Source organism: Phoxinus phoxinus (genome assembly GCF_949152265.1).
Source record: "Phoxinus phoxinus genome assembly, chromosome: 13".
Taxonomy (NCBI): Eukaryota; Metazoa; Chordata; class Actinopteri; order Cypriniformes; family Leuciscidae; genus Phoxinus; species Phoxinus phoxinus.
Window position 1 is genome coordinate 657,962 of NC_136888.1, and position 14,539 is coordinate 672,500.

The 14,539-nt window shown below is 45.6% G+C and overlaps 1 protein-coding gene across 2 annotated transcripts in view; it reads right to left on the reverse strand.

The window, feature by feature from the left end:
- Positions 1-468: 468 nt before the first annotated feature.
- fam98b (family with sequence similarity 98 member B) overlaps positions 469-14,539 on the reverse strand; it is a 27,683-nt gene continuing 13,612 nt past the window's right edge. The window contains exons 5-8 of one of the 2 annotated variants that reach the window (XM_079633171.1): positions 14,081-14,161; positions 11,381-11,497; positions 10,388-10,555; positions 474-2,860 (exon numbers count right to left, since the gene is read on the reverse strand). In XM_079633171.1, the coding sequence (XP_079489297.1) occupies positions 2,672-2,860; positions 10,388-10,555; positions 11,381-11,497; positions 14,081-14,161 (555 nt within the window). In that variant the 3' untranslated portion in view covers positions 474-2,671. Of the gene's footprint in view, positions 2,861-10,387; positions 10,556-11,380; positions 11,498-14,080; positions 14,162-14,539 lie in introns of both variants that reach the window. The other variant, XM_079633172.1, reaches the window with a different exon arrangement.

A 14,539-nucleotide genomic window follows, 5' to 3' on the forward strand; every position in this document is an offset into this window, starting at 1 on the left:
GCTACTGTTTTACATAATGGATATGCTAATTCGATTCAATGTTTGTGTGGTAGGTAATAGCCATATATCGTCAATATTATACTATCAAGCTACCATAGATGAATCTGCAAATTTGAAAAATTGATTTGCATTATAGCCGAAGCAAGACACATTCACCAGAAAAATAAATAAATAAACAAACATGAGTATCAGCCTGCAGTCATTAGGACAGTTATCCTAAAAGATGATTTTGTCCGTCTAATTATGTCCTAGTCCGACAGCATGACGTCGAGTCAGCATCGGCCCCTCCTCCTCTAGCGAACGCCAGCGAGCGAACGCTGGACCAGTATTGATCCTCGTCCTTCGGTTTAGCTTCGGCCGTGGCAACAACATACAGACGCTACACCAGCCGGCAAACACACGCTAGCTGGGCTCTCACGTCCGAGTGTGAGGAAGTGGGGGAAGTGAGGTATGCCGTAAAGCAGTCGCATATAGTAGTTCTTCTACTACCCGAACCCCGAAGCTCCAGTAAAAGCGACACAGACCCCGTCAGGCTATGGCAGACGTGTCATTAAACCGATTGTAAGTCGATGTACCATCACAAGGGTCTTAATATATTATGAAGGTTGAAAAACTACATGGTGTTGCTTTAATGATTACTGCTCACGAGATGATCTGTACACAGCGCTGACGTCAGGTGTGAGCTGTGGGCATTATAAGGACTCGCTGTGGAAGAGATAATGCATCTCAAGGGGACCTTCCTGGTTAAATAAATACAAATAACTGTGTACAATGATGATAACTCATGTGAATGGCACGTTCATAATGTGTGGAATTCCCATTTAATTACTTGAACTAGAGTGGACGCCGCCGATAGAGTGGACGCTGCCAAAAAAATAGTATCATAATGGTCTTAAATATTACATGAAGTGATACAAGGTATTTTTCCTGTTTTTGGAAGCATTGGAATGAAAGCTTAGTTATGTTTTTTTCTATTTTGTTTGTTGTTTGTAAAAATTATGTATTTCCCCCTCTTGATATGGACCCATGGGTCTGAAATAAGGAATATAATATTCACAGAACCCGGATTACCTGTAGCCCTCCGTTTGTGAGTACAACTTATAATACATTCTATAAATACTATTAGATGTTGCATTTAAACACGTGGAACATGACGACACACTGTGCATTAAAGCTTCTTTATATCTCAGCACGAGCAGTCGTGCACGCGTGGCCCTCTAGTGGCTGGTGTGTGACCCGCAGGCTGCTCGCGGAGGAACACTGTGTGTGTGTGTGTGTGTGTGTGTGTGTGTGTGCGCGCGCTTCGGCTCTTCAGCGTGGATGAATATGGTTTGATTTTAGCGTCGCAACCCTCTAAAAAATAAGACGACTAAAAAATATGTTCAATATATCCATCAATAATATCTTTTGTGCAGATAACTATCTTCCACTGTTGTGCTGATTCATTAAAAACAATATATAACAAAAGTATATATAACAAAAGTAAATCACTGACATTTGTCCAGCTGGGTCGGGTTATTACTGGGTCTGGTACTGTACTTTCTTTTTGTTGAACCCTTTTCTGAACAAGGTTTGTTTGATCAACAAATGACATTGGTTACTCCTTTTTAACGATTTATTATTAATATTGTTGCTCATTAGTTATGCCTCTAGCAGCCAGCACTAACACACACCTGCCATGATCTACACACACAGCTGAACATGTGAAGGTTGAGGAGATTCCACACGAGTGCTGACAAAAGCACTATACATAACACTAATATATTAAGAACATCGATGCGAGTCCGTTTATACAGAAGAAGAAAAAACTTAATGACAACACAAAAAACAAAAATCACATGTCATGTTTATTTCATAAAGGTTTTTCACTGCTTCATTTTTCATGGTTTTCAGCTTTTGAAGCAATGCATGCTGGTTAATCCCAGGTTTTTGCCCAGGCTGATCATGTAGCTTAAAGGGATAGTTCACCCAAAAATGAAAATTAGCCCATGACTTACTCTCCCTGAAGTCTAGCTAGCTGTTCAGACGACTAGCATCAGTTATATTACAGGTGTGCTGGCTCTGCCCAGCTTCATAACGGCAGTGATTGGCCGAGCACATCCATGATAACGGCTCCGGGGGTTCGGGAATACCCACATTCATAACTGTATAAACTATAATCACTGGCGTCCGGTTCCGCCGAGACGAACCCGACCCGACGCACAGCAGTGATGACCGCGGACGCAGCACTGTCTGAAGAGGAGCGGGGGAGGAGCTTCAGTAACTGGCCCCGCCCTGTTCGTCAACCGCGAGGCGGCGAAGCTTACGCTACTATCATACACGTGTGACGGGGTCTCGCGGCGCAAGTCGACTTGCGGAGTATGTGTGCAGTCGTTATTTTAGATTATAAAGATATAAATATTGGACAGATGCACTTTTAGGGGCTTCAAAGTTTCACCAGCCATTCACTGCCATTATAAAGCTGGGAAGAGCCGGGACACATAACTCAGGTGTGTTCGTCTGACAGAAGAATGTCATACACACTAGGATGGGTTCAGAGTAAATCATGGGCTAATGTTCATTATTGGGTGAACTGTCCCTTTAAGACAACACTAGTTTAAAAGAGGAAACGCATCTCCTCACAGGACGCAGGCTAACGCGCCTCACCAGTCCTCCGTCCACTATAACACAGTCAGCGATGATACTGCCCCCCTCGGCCTCCTCTCCTCCATCCTCCTCCTCCTCCTCCTCCTCTTCCTCTCGACCCAGCGTATCCTCCTCCTCCTCCATCGGTTCTCTTCCTCCACGCGGGCATCTCCGGCAGAGGAGCCTGGATCTCAGACGGCCGTCCTCCGCGATCAGGAACTCTGCCCATCAGGATCTGGCGATTCCACGACACTCAAATCAACATCTAGTCTCCGTCTATACAGCGCTTCGTCTATACAGCGCTTCGTCTATACAGCGCTTCGTCTATACAGCGCTTCGTCTATACAGCGCTTCGTCTATACAGCGTTTCAACAATACAGAGTTTACAGCAGAGAGTACAGTAGCAGAGAGTACAGTAGCAGAGAGAGTACAGTAGCAGAGAGAGTACAGTAGCAGAGAGTACAGTAGCAGAGAGTACAGTAGCAGAGAGAGTACAGTAGCAGAGAGAGTACAGTAGCAGAGAGTACAGTAGCAGAGAGTACAGTAGCAGAGAGTACAGTAGCAGAGAGAGTACAGTAGCAGAGAGTACAGTAGCAGAGAGAGTACAGTAGCAGAGAGAGTACAGTAGCAGAGAGTACAGTAGCAGAGAGAGTACAGTAGCAGAGAGAGTACAGTAGCAGAGAGTACAGTAGCAGAGAGTACAGTAGCAGAGAGAGTACAGTAGCAGAGAGAGTACAGTAGCAGAGAGAGTACAGTAGCAGAGAGAGTACAGTAGCAGAGAGTACAGTAGCAGAGAGTACAGTAGCAGAGAGTACAGTAGCAGAGAGTACAGTAGCAGAGAGAGTACAGTAGCAGAGAGAGTACAGTAGCAGAGAGAGTACAGTAGCAGAGAGAGTACAGTAGCAGAGAGAGTACAGTAGCAGAGAGAGTACAGTAGCAGAGAGTACAGTAGCAGAGAGTACAGTAGCAGAGAGTACAGTAGCAGAGAGAGTACAGTAGCAGAGAGAGTACAGTAGCAGAGAGTACAGTAGCAGAGAGAGTACAGTAGCAGAGAGAGTACAGTAGCAGAGAGAGTACAGTAGCAGAGAGTACAGTAGCAGAGAGAGTACAGTAGCAGAGAGTACAGTAGCAGAGAGAGTACAGTAGCAGAGAGTACAGTAGCAGAGAGAGTACAGTAGCAGAGAGAGTACAGTAGCAGAGAGTACAGTAGCAGAGAGTACAGTAGCAGAGAGAGTACAGTAGCAGAGAGAGTACAGTAGCAGAGAGTACAGTAGCAGAGAGAGTACAGTAGCAGAGAGAGTACAGTAGCAGAGAGAGTACAGTAGCAGAGAGTGTACAGTAGCATAGAGAGTACAGTAGCAGAGAGTACAGTAGCAGAGAGAGTACAGTAGCAGAGAGAGTACAGTAGCAGAGAGTACAGTAGCAGAGAGAGTACAGTAGCAGAGAGTACAGTAGCAGAGAGAGTACAGTAGCAGAGAGTACAGTAGCAGAGAGAGTACAGTAGCAGAGAGTACAGTAGCAGAGAGAGTACAGTAGCAGAGAGAGTACAGTAGCAGAGAGTACAGTAGCATAGAGTACAGTAGCAGAGAGTACAGTAGCAGAGAGTACAGTAGCAGAGAGAGTACAGTAGCAGAGAGTACAGTAGCAGAGAGTACAGTAGCAGAGAGAGTACAGTAGCAGAGAGAGTACAGTAGCAGAGAGAGTACAGTAGCAGAGAGTACAGTAGCAGAGAGTACAGTAGCAGAGAGTACAGTAGCAGAGAGTACAGTAGCAGAGAGAGTACATTAGCAGAGAGAGTACAGTAGCAGAGAGAGTACAGTAGCAGAGAGAGTACAGTAGCAGAGAGAGTACAGTAGCAGAGAGAGTACAGTAGCAGAGAGTACAGTAGCAGAGAGTACAGTAGCAGAGAGTACAGTAGCAGAGAGAGTACAGTAGCAGAGAGTACAGTAGCAGAGAGAGTACAGTAGCAGAGAGAGTACAGTAGCAGAGAGAGTACAGTAGCAGAGAGAGTACAGTAGCAGAGAGAGTACAGTAGCAGAGAGAGTACAGTAGCAGAGAGAGTACAGTAGCAGAGAGTACAGTAGCAGAGAGAGTACAGTAGCAGAGAGAGTACAGTAGCAGAGAGTACAGTAGCAGAGAGTACAGTAGCAGAGAGAGTACAGTAGCAGAGAGTACAGTAGCAGAGAGAGTACAGTAGCAGAGAGAGTACAGTAGCAGAGAGAGTACAGTAGCAGAGAGTACAGTAGCAGGGAGTACAGTAGCAGAGAGAGTACAGTAGCAGAGAGAGTACAGTAGCAGAGAGTACAGTAGCAGAGAGTACAGTAGCAGAGAGAGTACAGTAGCAGAGAGTACAGTAGCAGAGAGAGTACAGTAGCAGAGAGAGTACAGTAGCAGAGAGTACAGTAGCAGAGAGAGTACAGTAGCAGAGAGTACAGTAGCAGAGAGTACAGTAGCAGAGAGAGTACAGTAGCAGAGAGTACAGTAGCAGAGAGTACAGTAGCAGAGAGTACAGTAGCAGAGAGTACAGTAGCAGAGAGAGTACAGTAGCAGAGAGTACAGTAGCAGAGAGAGTACAGTAGCAGAGAGAGTACAGTAGCAGAGAGAGTACAGTAGCAGAGAGAGTACAGTAGCAGAGAGAGTACAGTAGCAGAGAGAGTACAGTAGCAGAGAGTACAGTAGCAGAGAGAGTACAGTAGCAGAGAGAGTACAGTAGCAGAGAGAGTACAGTAGCAGAGAGAGTACAGTAGCAGAGAGAGTACAGTAGCAGAGAGAGTACAGTAGCAGAGAGTACAGTAGCAGAGAGTACAGTAGCAGAGAGTACAGTTGCAGAGAGTACAGTAGCAGAGAGTACAGTAGCAGAGAGAGTACAGTAGCAGAGAGTACAGTAGCAGAGAGTACAGTAGCAGAGAGAGTACAGTAGCAGAGATAGTACAGTAGCAGAGAGTACAGTAGCAGAGAGTACAGTAGCAGAGAGTACAGTAGCAGAGAGAGTACAGTAGCAGAGAGAGTACAGTAGCAGAGAGAGTACAGTAGCAGAGAGAGTACAGTAGCAGAGAGTACAGTAGCAGAGAGAGTACAGTAGCAGAGAGAGTACAGTAGCAGAGAGAGTACAGTAGCAGAGAGAGTACAGTAGCAGAGAGAGTACAGTAGCAGAGAGTACAGTAGCAGAGAGTACAGTAGCAGAGAGTACAGTAGCAGAGAGAGTACAGTAGCAGAGAGTACAGTAGCAGAGAGTACAGTAGCAGAGAGAGTACAGTAGCAGAGAGTACAGTAGCAGAGAGAGTACAGTAGCAGAGAGAGTACAGTAGCAGAGAGAGTACAGTAGCAGAGAGAGTACAGTAGCAGAGAGTACAGTAGCAGAGAGTACAGTAGCAGAGAGAGTACAGTAGCAGAGAGTACAGTAGCAGAGAGTACAGTAGCAGAGAGAGTACAGTAGCAGAGAGAGTACAGTAGCAGAGAGAGTACAGTAGCAGAGAGAGTACAGTAGCAGAGAGAGTACAGTAGCAGAGAGTACAGTAGCAGAGAGTACAGTAGCAGAGAGAGTACAGTAGCAGAGAGTACAGTAGCAGAGAGAGTACAGTAGCAGAGAGAGTACAGTAGCAGAGAGAGTACAGTAGCAGAGAGAGTACAGTAGCAGAGAGAGTACAGTAGCAGAGAGAGTACAGTAGCAGAGAGTACAGTAGCAGAGAGAGTACAGTAGCAGAGAGAGTACAGTAGCAGAGAGAGTACAGTAGCAGAGAGTACAGTAGCAGAGAGTACAGTAGCAGAGAGTACAGTAGCAGAGAGTACAGTAGCAGAGAGAGTACAGTAGCAGAGAGAGTACAGTAGCAGAGAGTACAGTAGCAGAGAGTACAGTAGCAGAGAGTACAGTAGCAGAGAGAGTACAGTAGCAGAGAGAGTACAGTAGCAGAGAGTACAGTAGCAGAGAGTACAGTAGCAGAGAGAGTACAGTAGCAGAGAGAGTACAGTAGCAGAGAGAGTACAGTAGCAGAGAGTACAGTAGCAGAGAGAGTACAGTAGCAGAGAGAGTACAGTAGCAGAGAGTACAGTAGCAGAGAGAGTACAGTAGCAGAGAGTACAGTAGCAGAGAGAGTACAGTAGCAGAGAGAGTACAGTAGCAGAGAGTACAGTAGCAGAGAGTACAGTAGCAGAGAGAGTACAGTAGCAGAGTAGCAAAGAGAGTACAGTAGCAGAGAGAGTACAGTAGCAGAGAGAGTACAGTAGCAGAGAGAGTACAGTAGCAGAGAGAATACAGTAGCAGAGAGAGTACAGTAGCAGAGAGAGTACAGTAGCAGAGAGAGTACAGTAGCAGAGAGTACAGTAGCAGAGAGTACAGTAGCAGAGAGAGTACAGTAGCAGAGAGAGTACAGTAGCAGAGAGTACAGTAGCAGAGAGTACAGTAGCAGAGAGAGTACAGTAGCAGAGAGAGTACAGTAGCAGAGAGAGTACAGTAGCAGAGAGAGTACAGTAGCAGAGAGAGTACAGTAGCAGAGAGAGTACAGTAGCAGAGAGAGTACAGTAGCAGAGAGTACAGTAGCAGAGAGAGTACAGTAGCAGAGAGAGTACAGTAGCAGAGAGAGTACAGTAGCAGAGAGAGTACAGTAGCAGAGAGAGTACAGTAGCAGAGAGAGTACAGTAGCAGAGAGTACAGTAGCAGAGAGTACAGTTGCAGAGAGTACAGTAGCAGAGAGTACAGTAGCAGAGAGAGTACAGTAGCAGAGAGTACAGTAGCAGAGAGTACAGTAGCAGAGAGAGTACAGTAGCAGAGAGTACAGTAGCAGAGAGTACAGTAGCAGAGAGTACAGTAGCAGAGAGAGTACAGTAGCAGAGAGAGTACAGTAGCAGAGAGAGTACAGTAGCAGAGAGAGTACAGTAGCAGAGAGTACAGTAGCAGAGAGAGTACAGTAGCAGAGAGAGTACAGTAGCAGAGAGAGTACAGTAGCAGAGAGAGTACAGTAGCAGAGAGAGTACAGTAGCAGAGAGTACAGTAGCAGAGAGTACAGTAGCAGAGAGTACAGTAGCAGAGAGAGTACAGTAGCAGAGAGTACAGTAGCAGAGAGTACAGTAGCAGAGAGAGTACAGTAGCAGAGAGTACAGTAGCAGAGAGAGTACAGTAGCAGAGAGAGTACAGTAGCAGAGAGAGTACAGTAGCAGAGAGAGTACAGTAGCAGAGAGTACAGTAGCAGAGAGTACAGTAGCAGAGAGAGTACAGTAGCAGAGAGTACAGTAGCAGAGAGTACAGTAGCAGAGAGAGTACAGTAGCAGAGAGAGTACAGTAGCAGAGAGAGTACAGTAGCAGAGAGAGTACAGTAGCAGAGAGTACAGTAGCAGAGAGTACAGTAGCAGAGAGAGTACAGTAGCAGAGAGTACAGTAGCAGAGAGAGTACAGTAGCAGAGAGAGTACAGTAGCAGAGAGAGTACAGTAGCAGAGAGAGTACAGTAGCAGAGAGAGTACAGTAGCAGAGAGAGTACAGTAGCAGAGAGTACAGTAGCAGAGAGAGTACAGTAGCAGAGAGAGTACAGTAGCAGAGAGAGTACAGTAGCAGAGAGTACAGTAGCAGAGAGTACAGTAGCAGAGAGTACAGTAGCAGAGAGTACAGTAGCAGAGAGAGTACAGTAGCAGAGAGAGTACAGTAGCAGAGAGTACAGTAGCAGAGAGTACAGTAGCAGAGAGTACAGTAGCAGAGAGAGTACAGTAGCAGAGAGAGTACAGTAGCAGAGAGTACAGTAGCAGAGAGAGTACAGTAGCAGAGAGTACAGTAGCAGAGAGAGTACAGTAGCAGAGAGTACAGTAGCAGAGAGAGTACAGTAGCAGAGAGTACAGTAGCAGAGAGTACAGTAGCAGAGAGAGTACAGTAGCAGAGAGTACAGTAGCAGAGAGAGTACAGTAGCAGAGAGAGTACAGTAGCAGAGAGTACAGTAGCAGAGAGAGTACAGTAGCAGAGAGAGTACAGTAGCAGAGAGTACAGTAGCAGAGAGAGTACAGTAGCAGAGAGTACAGTAGCAGAGAGAGTACAGTAGCAGAGAGAGTACAGTAGCAGAGAGTACAGTAGCAGAGAGTACAGTAGCAGAGAGAGTACAGTAGCAGAGTAGCAAAGAGAGTACAGTAGCAGAGAGAGTACAGTAGCAGAGAGAGTACAGTAGCAGAGAGAGTACAGTAGCAGAGAGAATACAGTAGCAGAGAGAGTACAGTAGCAGAGAGAGTACAGTAGCAGAGAGAGTACAGTAGCAGAGAGTACAGTAGCAGAGAGAGTACAGTAGCAGAGAGAGTACAGTAGCAGAGAGTACAGTAGCAGAGAGTACAGTAGCAGAGAGAGTACAGTAGCAGAGAGAGTACAGTAGCAGAGAGAGTACAGTAGCAGAGAGAGTACAGTAGCAGAGAGAGTACAGTAGCAGAGAGAGTACAGTAGCAGAGAGAGTACAGTAGCAGAGAGTACAGTAGCAGAGAGAGTACAGTAGCAGAGAGAGTACAGTAGCAGAGAGAGTACAGTAGCAGAGAGAGTACAGTAGCAGAGAGAGTACAGTAGCAGAGAGTACAGTAGCAGAGAGTACAGTAGCAGAGAGAGTACAGTAGCAGAGAGTACAGTAGCAGAGAGAGTACAGTAGCAGAGAGTACAGTAGCAGAGAGAGTACAGTAGCAGAGAGTACAGTAGCAGAGAGTACAGTAGCAGAGAGAGTACAGTAGCAGAGAGTACAGTAGCAGAGAGAGTACAGTAGCAGAGAGAGTACAGTAGCAGAGAGAGTACAGTAGCAGAGAGTACAGTAGCAGAGAGTACAGTAGCAGAGAGAGTACAGTAGCAGAGAGTACAGTAGCAGAGAGTACAGTAGCAGAGAGTACAGTAGCAGAGAGTACAGTAGCAGAGAGAGTACAGTAGCAGAGAGAGTACAGTAGCAGAGAGAGTACAGTAGCAGAGAGAGTACAGTAGCAGAGAGAGTACAGTAGCAGAGAGAGTACAGTAGCAGAGAGTACAGTAGCAGAGAGAGTACAGTAGCAGAGAGAGTACAGTAGCAGAGAGTACAGTAGCAGAGAGTACAGTAGCAGAGAGAGTACAGTAGCAGAGAGTACAGTAGCAGAGAGAGTACAGTAGCAGAGAGAGTACAGTAGCAGAGAGAGTACAGTAGCAGAGAGAGTACAGTAGCAGAGAGTACAGTAGCAGAGAGAGTACAGTAGCAGAGAGAGTACAGTAGCAGAGAGAGTACAGTAGCAGAGAGAGTACAGTAGCAGAGAGAGTACAGTAGCAGAGAGAGTACAGTAGCAGAGAGAGTACAGTAGCAGAGAGAGTACAGTAGCAGAGAGTACAGTAGCAGAGAGAGTACAGTAGCAGAGAGTACAGTAGCAGAGAGAGTACAGTAGCAGAGAGAGTACAGTAGCAGAGAGTACAGTAGCAGAGAGAGTACAGTAGCAGAGAGAGTACAGTAGCAGAGAGTACAGTAGCAGAGAGAGTACAGTAGCAGAGAGTGTGTAGGCTTTACCGCAGCTCGAGAACAGTTATGTGAAGCGCTGACGGCGAGCACACGTGTGTGTCACGTGATGTGTCTAGGTGTGTGTGTTTGAATATGTGCGCAGGCGTGTAGTCTCTTTACAAATCGACCTCGACTAATTACTTGTCTGGCCTTAAAAATTAATCATAATACAGAATGTTGTGTGTCCATGCGAACAGTGAGTGTGTTGTGTGTCCATGCGAACAGTGAGTGTGTTGTGTGTCCAGCGGGAAGGCGGTGAGTTCCTCAGCGCTCGGCCAGAGCCACGAGCTGCACATACCCTGTTGACGGCGCAGGCGGTGTTCTGTCGGCTCGAGCCGCTGCTGGTCTTCCTCATGACGCACACGTCCTCTCGAGCGGCGAGCAGATGAGCCACGCTGACCGCCGACTGCAGGCACAGACAGAGCCGCCTCGGCTGATACGCCCTGGCCATCCGGTCCATCCTGACCTGAACACACACACACACACTCACAGCTCTCCTAACACAACAGCATATGCATGTGTCTGCCATTTCTGTAGGGAACAGATGATCAACAGGTGATCTGACCAATCATACTTCGCCATCCGCCATTTTGTCCGACAGAGCAGTCAGGAGAGTTAGTAGATTACCGTTGGAGGATTTGAGCTTGAGAAGCGGAGTGTACTGACGTCTTTCCGCGGTTAAAACAACATTCCTTCTGATGTTCATTCATGTTTATCTGATGCTATAAATGAAGGAAGAGATGATCGGTTCACGAGCGGCTTTAACTGAGCGATCTGACACACACATTAAAGAGACACAAAACGCTATTTTTGTTAAAATTTCTTTTAAAAAAAAGACCAAATTTGAAAGGTGAGACTTTGTTTAATATCAAAAGTAAGCTGGTCTGTGTGTGTCAAGTGTCTCTGCTCAGCGCGTGTGCTTCTCTGCGTGAGAACATGGTGTGTGTGAGAGAGGCGTAGCTTGTCGGGCATAGCGACAGTATCTAAGGGGGGTGTGTCTTTGCGAACGGTCAATTGTAGTATATATATATATATATTGTAATTCTGACTTATTTATTAGTAATTACGAGTTTATATCTCACAATTTAGTTTGTTTTCTTTGCCATTCCAAGTTTATATCTCACAAATTCGGTTTTATTCTGTGGAAATATGCCTCCATAAATATGTGAATTTTGACGTGTTCAGTCAGTTTTTAATAAAATGTAATGTTCTGATAAAGTGTAATGTTCTGATAAAGTGTGCTTGTCTAAGGAAGCCAGACAGTGTTTGTGGAGCGTGAGAAGTGGCGTGCCTTGGCCCGGTCAGACCAGCTGAAGGACTGCACCGTCACGTCCAGCCGCTTGATCAGCATCCGCCGCCGACACTCGTACTCCGCCGCCAGCGCGCCGCTGATCCTCTCCAGCTCGCTCTGAACAAGCACACAGCACACTGATCACACACACTCACACAGCACACTGATCACACACACTCACACAGCACACTGATCACACACACTCACACAGCACACTGATCACACACACTCACACAGCACACTGATCACACACACTCACACACACTCGATTACGACAGCTGGGTTTACATGCAAACGTGAACCCAACCTTTTCAAAGTTTGCAAAAAAGAAAAACCAAGTTAGGTGTGTTTCCAATCGTCTGGCTTTAACGTTCCCTACATCAGAATCTATTCAGCAAACGCACTTCCATCTCCCATTATTCACTTTAACTGTTTTGTGCACAAGTCCACAATGAGCTCACGCGAGCACTGTCAGTGGTCATGTGCTTCTTTCAGTCCCCAACATCCGAGCGCTTCCCTGAGGCCTCGTCCTATGAGCTCTCCCGTGTGGTCCTGCGGGAAGTGTGTTGTTTCTAGACATGCACTGCACAAGCATGAGTACTCTAACGCGTTACTTTTATGAATAGATAACGCTGTAACGTAACTGATTACTTTTAATTGATGGTAACGTTGTAACCTAATTAACTACTTTCCAAAGTAACTATACCCAACACTGGTCATCAGTGACATGAGTTGTCAGACTTGAATACGGTTCTGAAGTGCGGCTAGACCATAAATCCGCTGTTGTGGCAAAAACATGTACGTTTTGAGCTCTGTGCTCCGTCTTGTGGCGGCGTTCGGAGTACCGCCGTGGAATGGCCGTGGCAGAACAATATTTGCGGCTGGGAATCTCGTAACGCGGATCTACGACTGAGCAGTCGTTTGAAGCCCTCGTTTTCCACAGTTTTTATGGCGATCATATCCTTGGCCGGGTAAAATGTCGCCGCATCTTTCCAGCGCGCGCTTGTCCTGTCATACGGAGTTCCCTTCTCAAACACCTCCTTCGCTGGAGTTGTTTGTTTTAGCCTTGTAGCGCTAGCGTCTGGCTGCCGCGTGGCTGTACCCGATGCACTCGCGCGGGGTCCCTTCACACTGTCAGCATATTCTTTAGCGTGTTTTCTTTTGAGGTGCTTAAAAAGATTTGTGTTGCCATCCGACGTACGCATCTTATCATTGCAACATTTGCAAATAACTGTTGTGTGCGCCGTGTCTGTTATAGAAAATCCAAACCATTCCCATATTACCGATGTTTCATTTTTTTTAGGGATCAACTCTCTGTTTTCATCCGTCGTCCCAGCGTTGCTAAATCTCACGAGCAAGTTTATGATCCAGTGTTTGATCGCATCATGTTATTACGTAGTTGAAAAGCCATAGATCTGCATCTGATAGAACGTGCATTGTAGCACGATACAACGATACCTCCGAAAAAGTGAATCGTGGAGACATTTTAACCACTCACGATCAGTGTTGGGCAAGTTACTTTTAAAAAGTAATTAGTTACAGTTACTAGTTACTTCTTCCAAAAAGTAACTAAATTAGTTACTCAGTTACACATTTTAAAAGTAACTAGTTACTTAAGAAAGTAACTATTGCGTTACTTTCAAGTAAAATTAAATTTTAAATGCTCAAATGTGACCCCACCTCTACCCCTCTTTAACGGAACTTAAAATACGTGCATGTTCAATTATTTATGATAAATCTGAATATTATAATGAAATGGATACTTAATACAATACATTATTAACAGAAACATTTAGAGAAGGCTACTTTTGGATTATGTGGGCTCGTCGCCATACCTGTCTCTCGTTGACTGACTGGCTTGTGTTGTTCCTGTCCTGTCCTGTCCGACTATGCGTCATGATGGGTCGTTCGCGAATGAGCGTTAGTGATGATGGATCGACTCGTTCGCGAGCCGGCTCTTTTAGGTGAACGTCGGGAGCTGGCTCGCATATCTGAAGAGCCGACTCTATTTTTACAAATTTAGCCTATAGAAATTAAATAATTATGTAATAAAAAATGAAATATTATAGTCAAAGTCATTTAAAGAGCCGTTTGTGAGTCAAAAGAGCCGGCTCTTTTCAGTGAGCGGAGTCAAAAGAGCCGAATGCCCATCACTACTATGCGTGCTTTCGAACACCCGCCCAACTCTACCTCTGATTGGCTTACAGTGAAATGTTCCTCTACCTCAGCCAATCGTCAGCATTTATGCGCTTGTGCTCTGCCCACTAACCAAGGAAGAACAGTAAAAAAAAGTATTTGCCTCTCGCTCAGAGATCTAGTTGGTCTGATGAAAAAAAAAAACAGCTTCATCAGTTATAGTAACGCGCCGCATTTTTTGGCAGTAACGGTAACGGCGTTATTAAGATGAGAAGAGTTATCAGTTAGATTACTCGTTACTGGAAAAAGTAATGCCGTTAGTAACTATTCCCATCACTGCTCACGATCAAATATCGTCATATCGCACACCCCTATGATACGATCTGACAATAAAGAGTTTAAGCCAGTTAACGCTCTGCTTTCTACAACTTTCACAAAAATCTGCCTTTAAACTTGAAATAAAGATTTGACATGTGTTGTGATAATTATCGCTATCGACTGATGTAAAGCAACTATCGTGATCCTCTGTTCTGTCCCAGCGCTGGGGGATGAGGAGCGACTCACCCATTGGTCAGGATGAAGGCCGCTCGTGAAGGCCGGGTCTCCGACGTGTGTGTCCGGAAGCTGCTCCAGCAACACACTCACCTGCGCACAGGAACATCTCTCTTACACTTCCACAGATAAACCTCATGAAGACAGGCGATGTCATGATTGTGCTATACCACTCAAACTCCTCTAGTCCACACAGTGTTTATCATTTACATCGAGTATCCCGGTCGATTAACGGCTTTAACTGATTCACATTTTGATCCTCCACTCGCAGGAATCTGCAGTTCAGTCGACGCGTGAACAAACTTCACTTGCAGGAACTACAAATAATGTTCAATCACAATAATCTTTGATACATTAGAGGGATAGTTCACCCAAAAAAGTCAATTAGAAATTAAGATTAAGAAAATTAAGAAAATTAGCCCATGATTTACTCTCTCAAGTCCTCCTGAGTGTGTATGACACTCTTCTTCA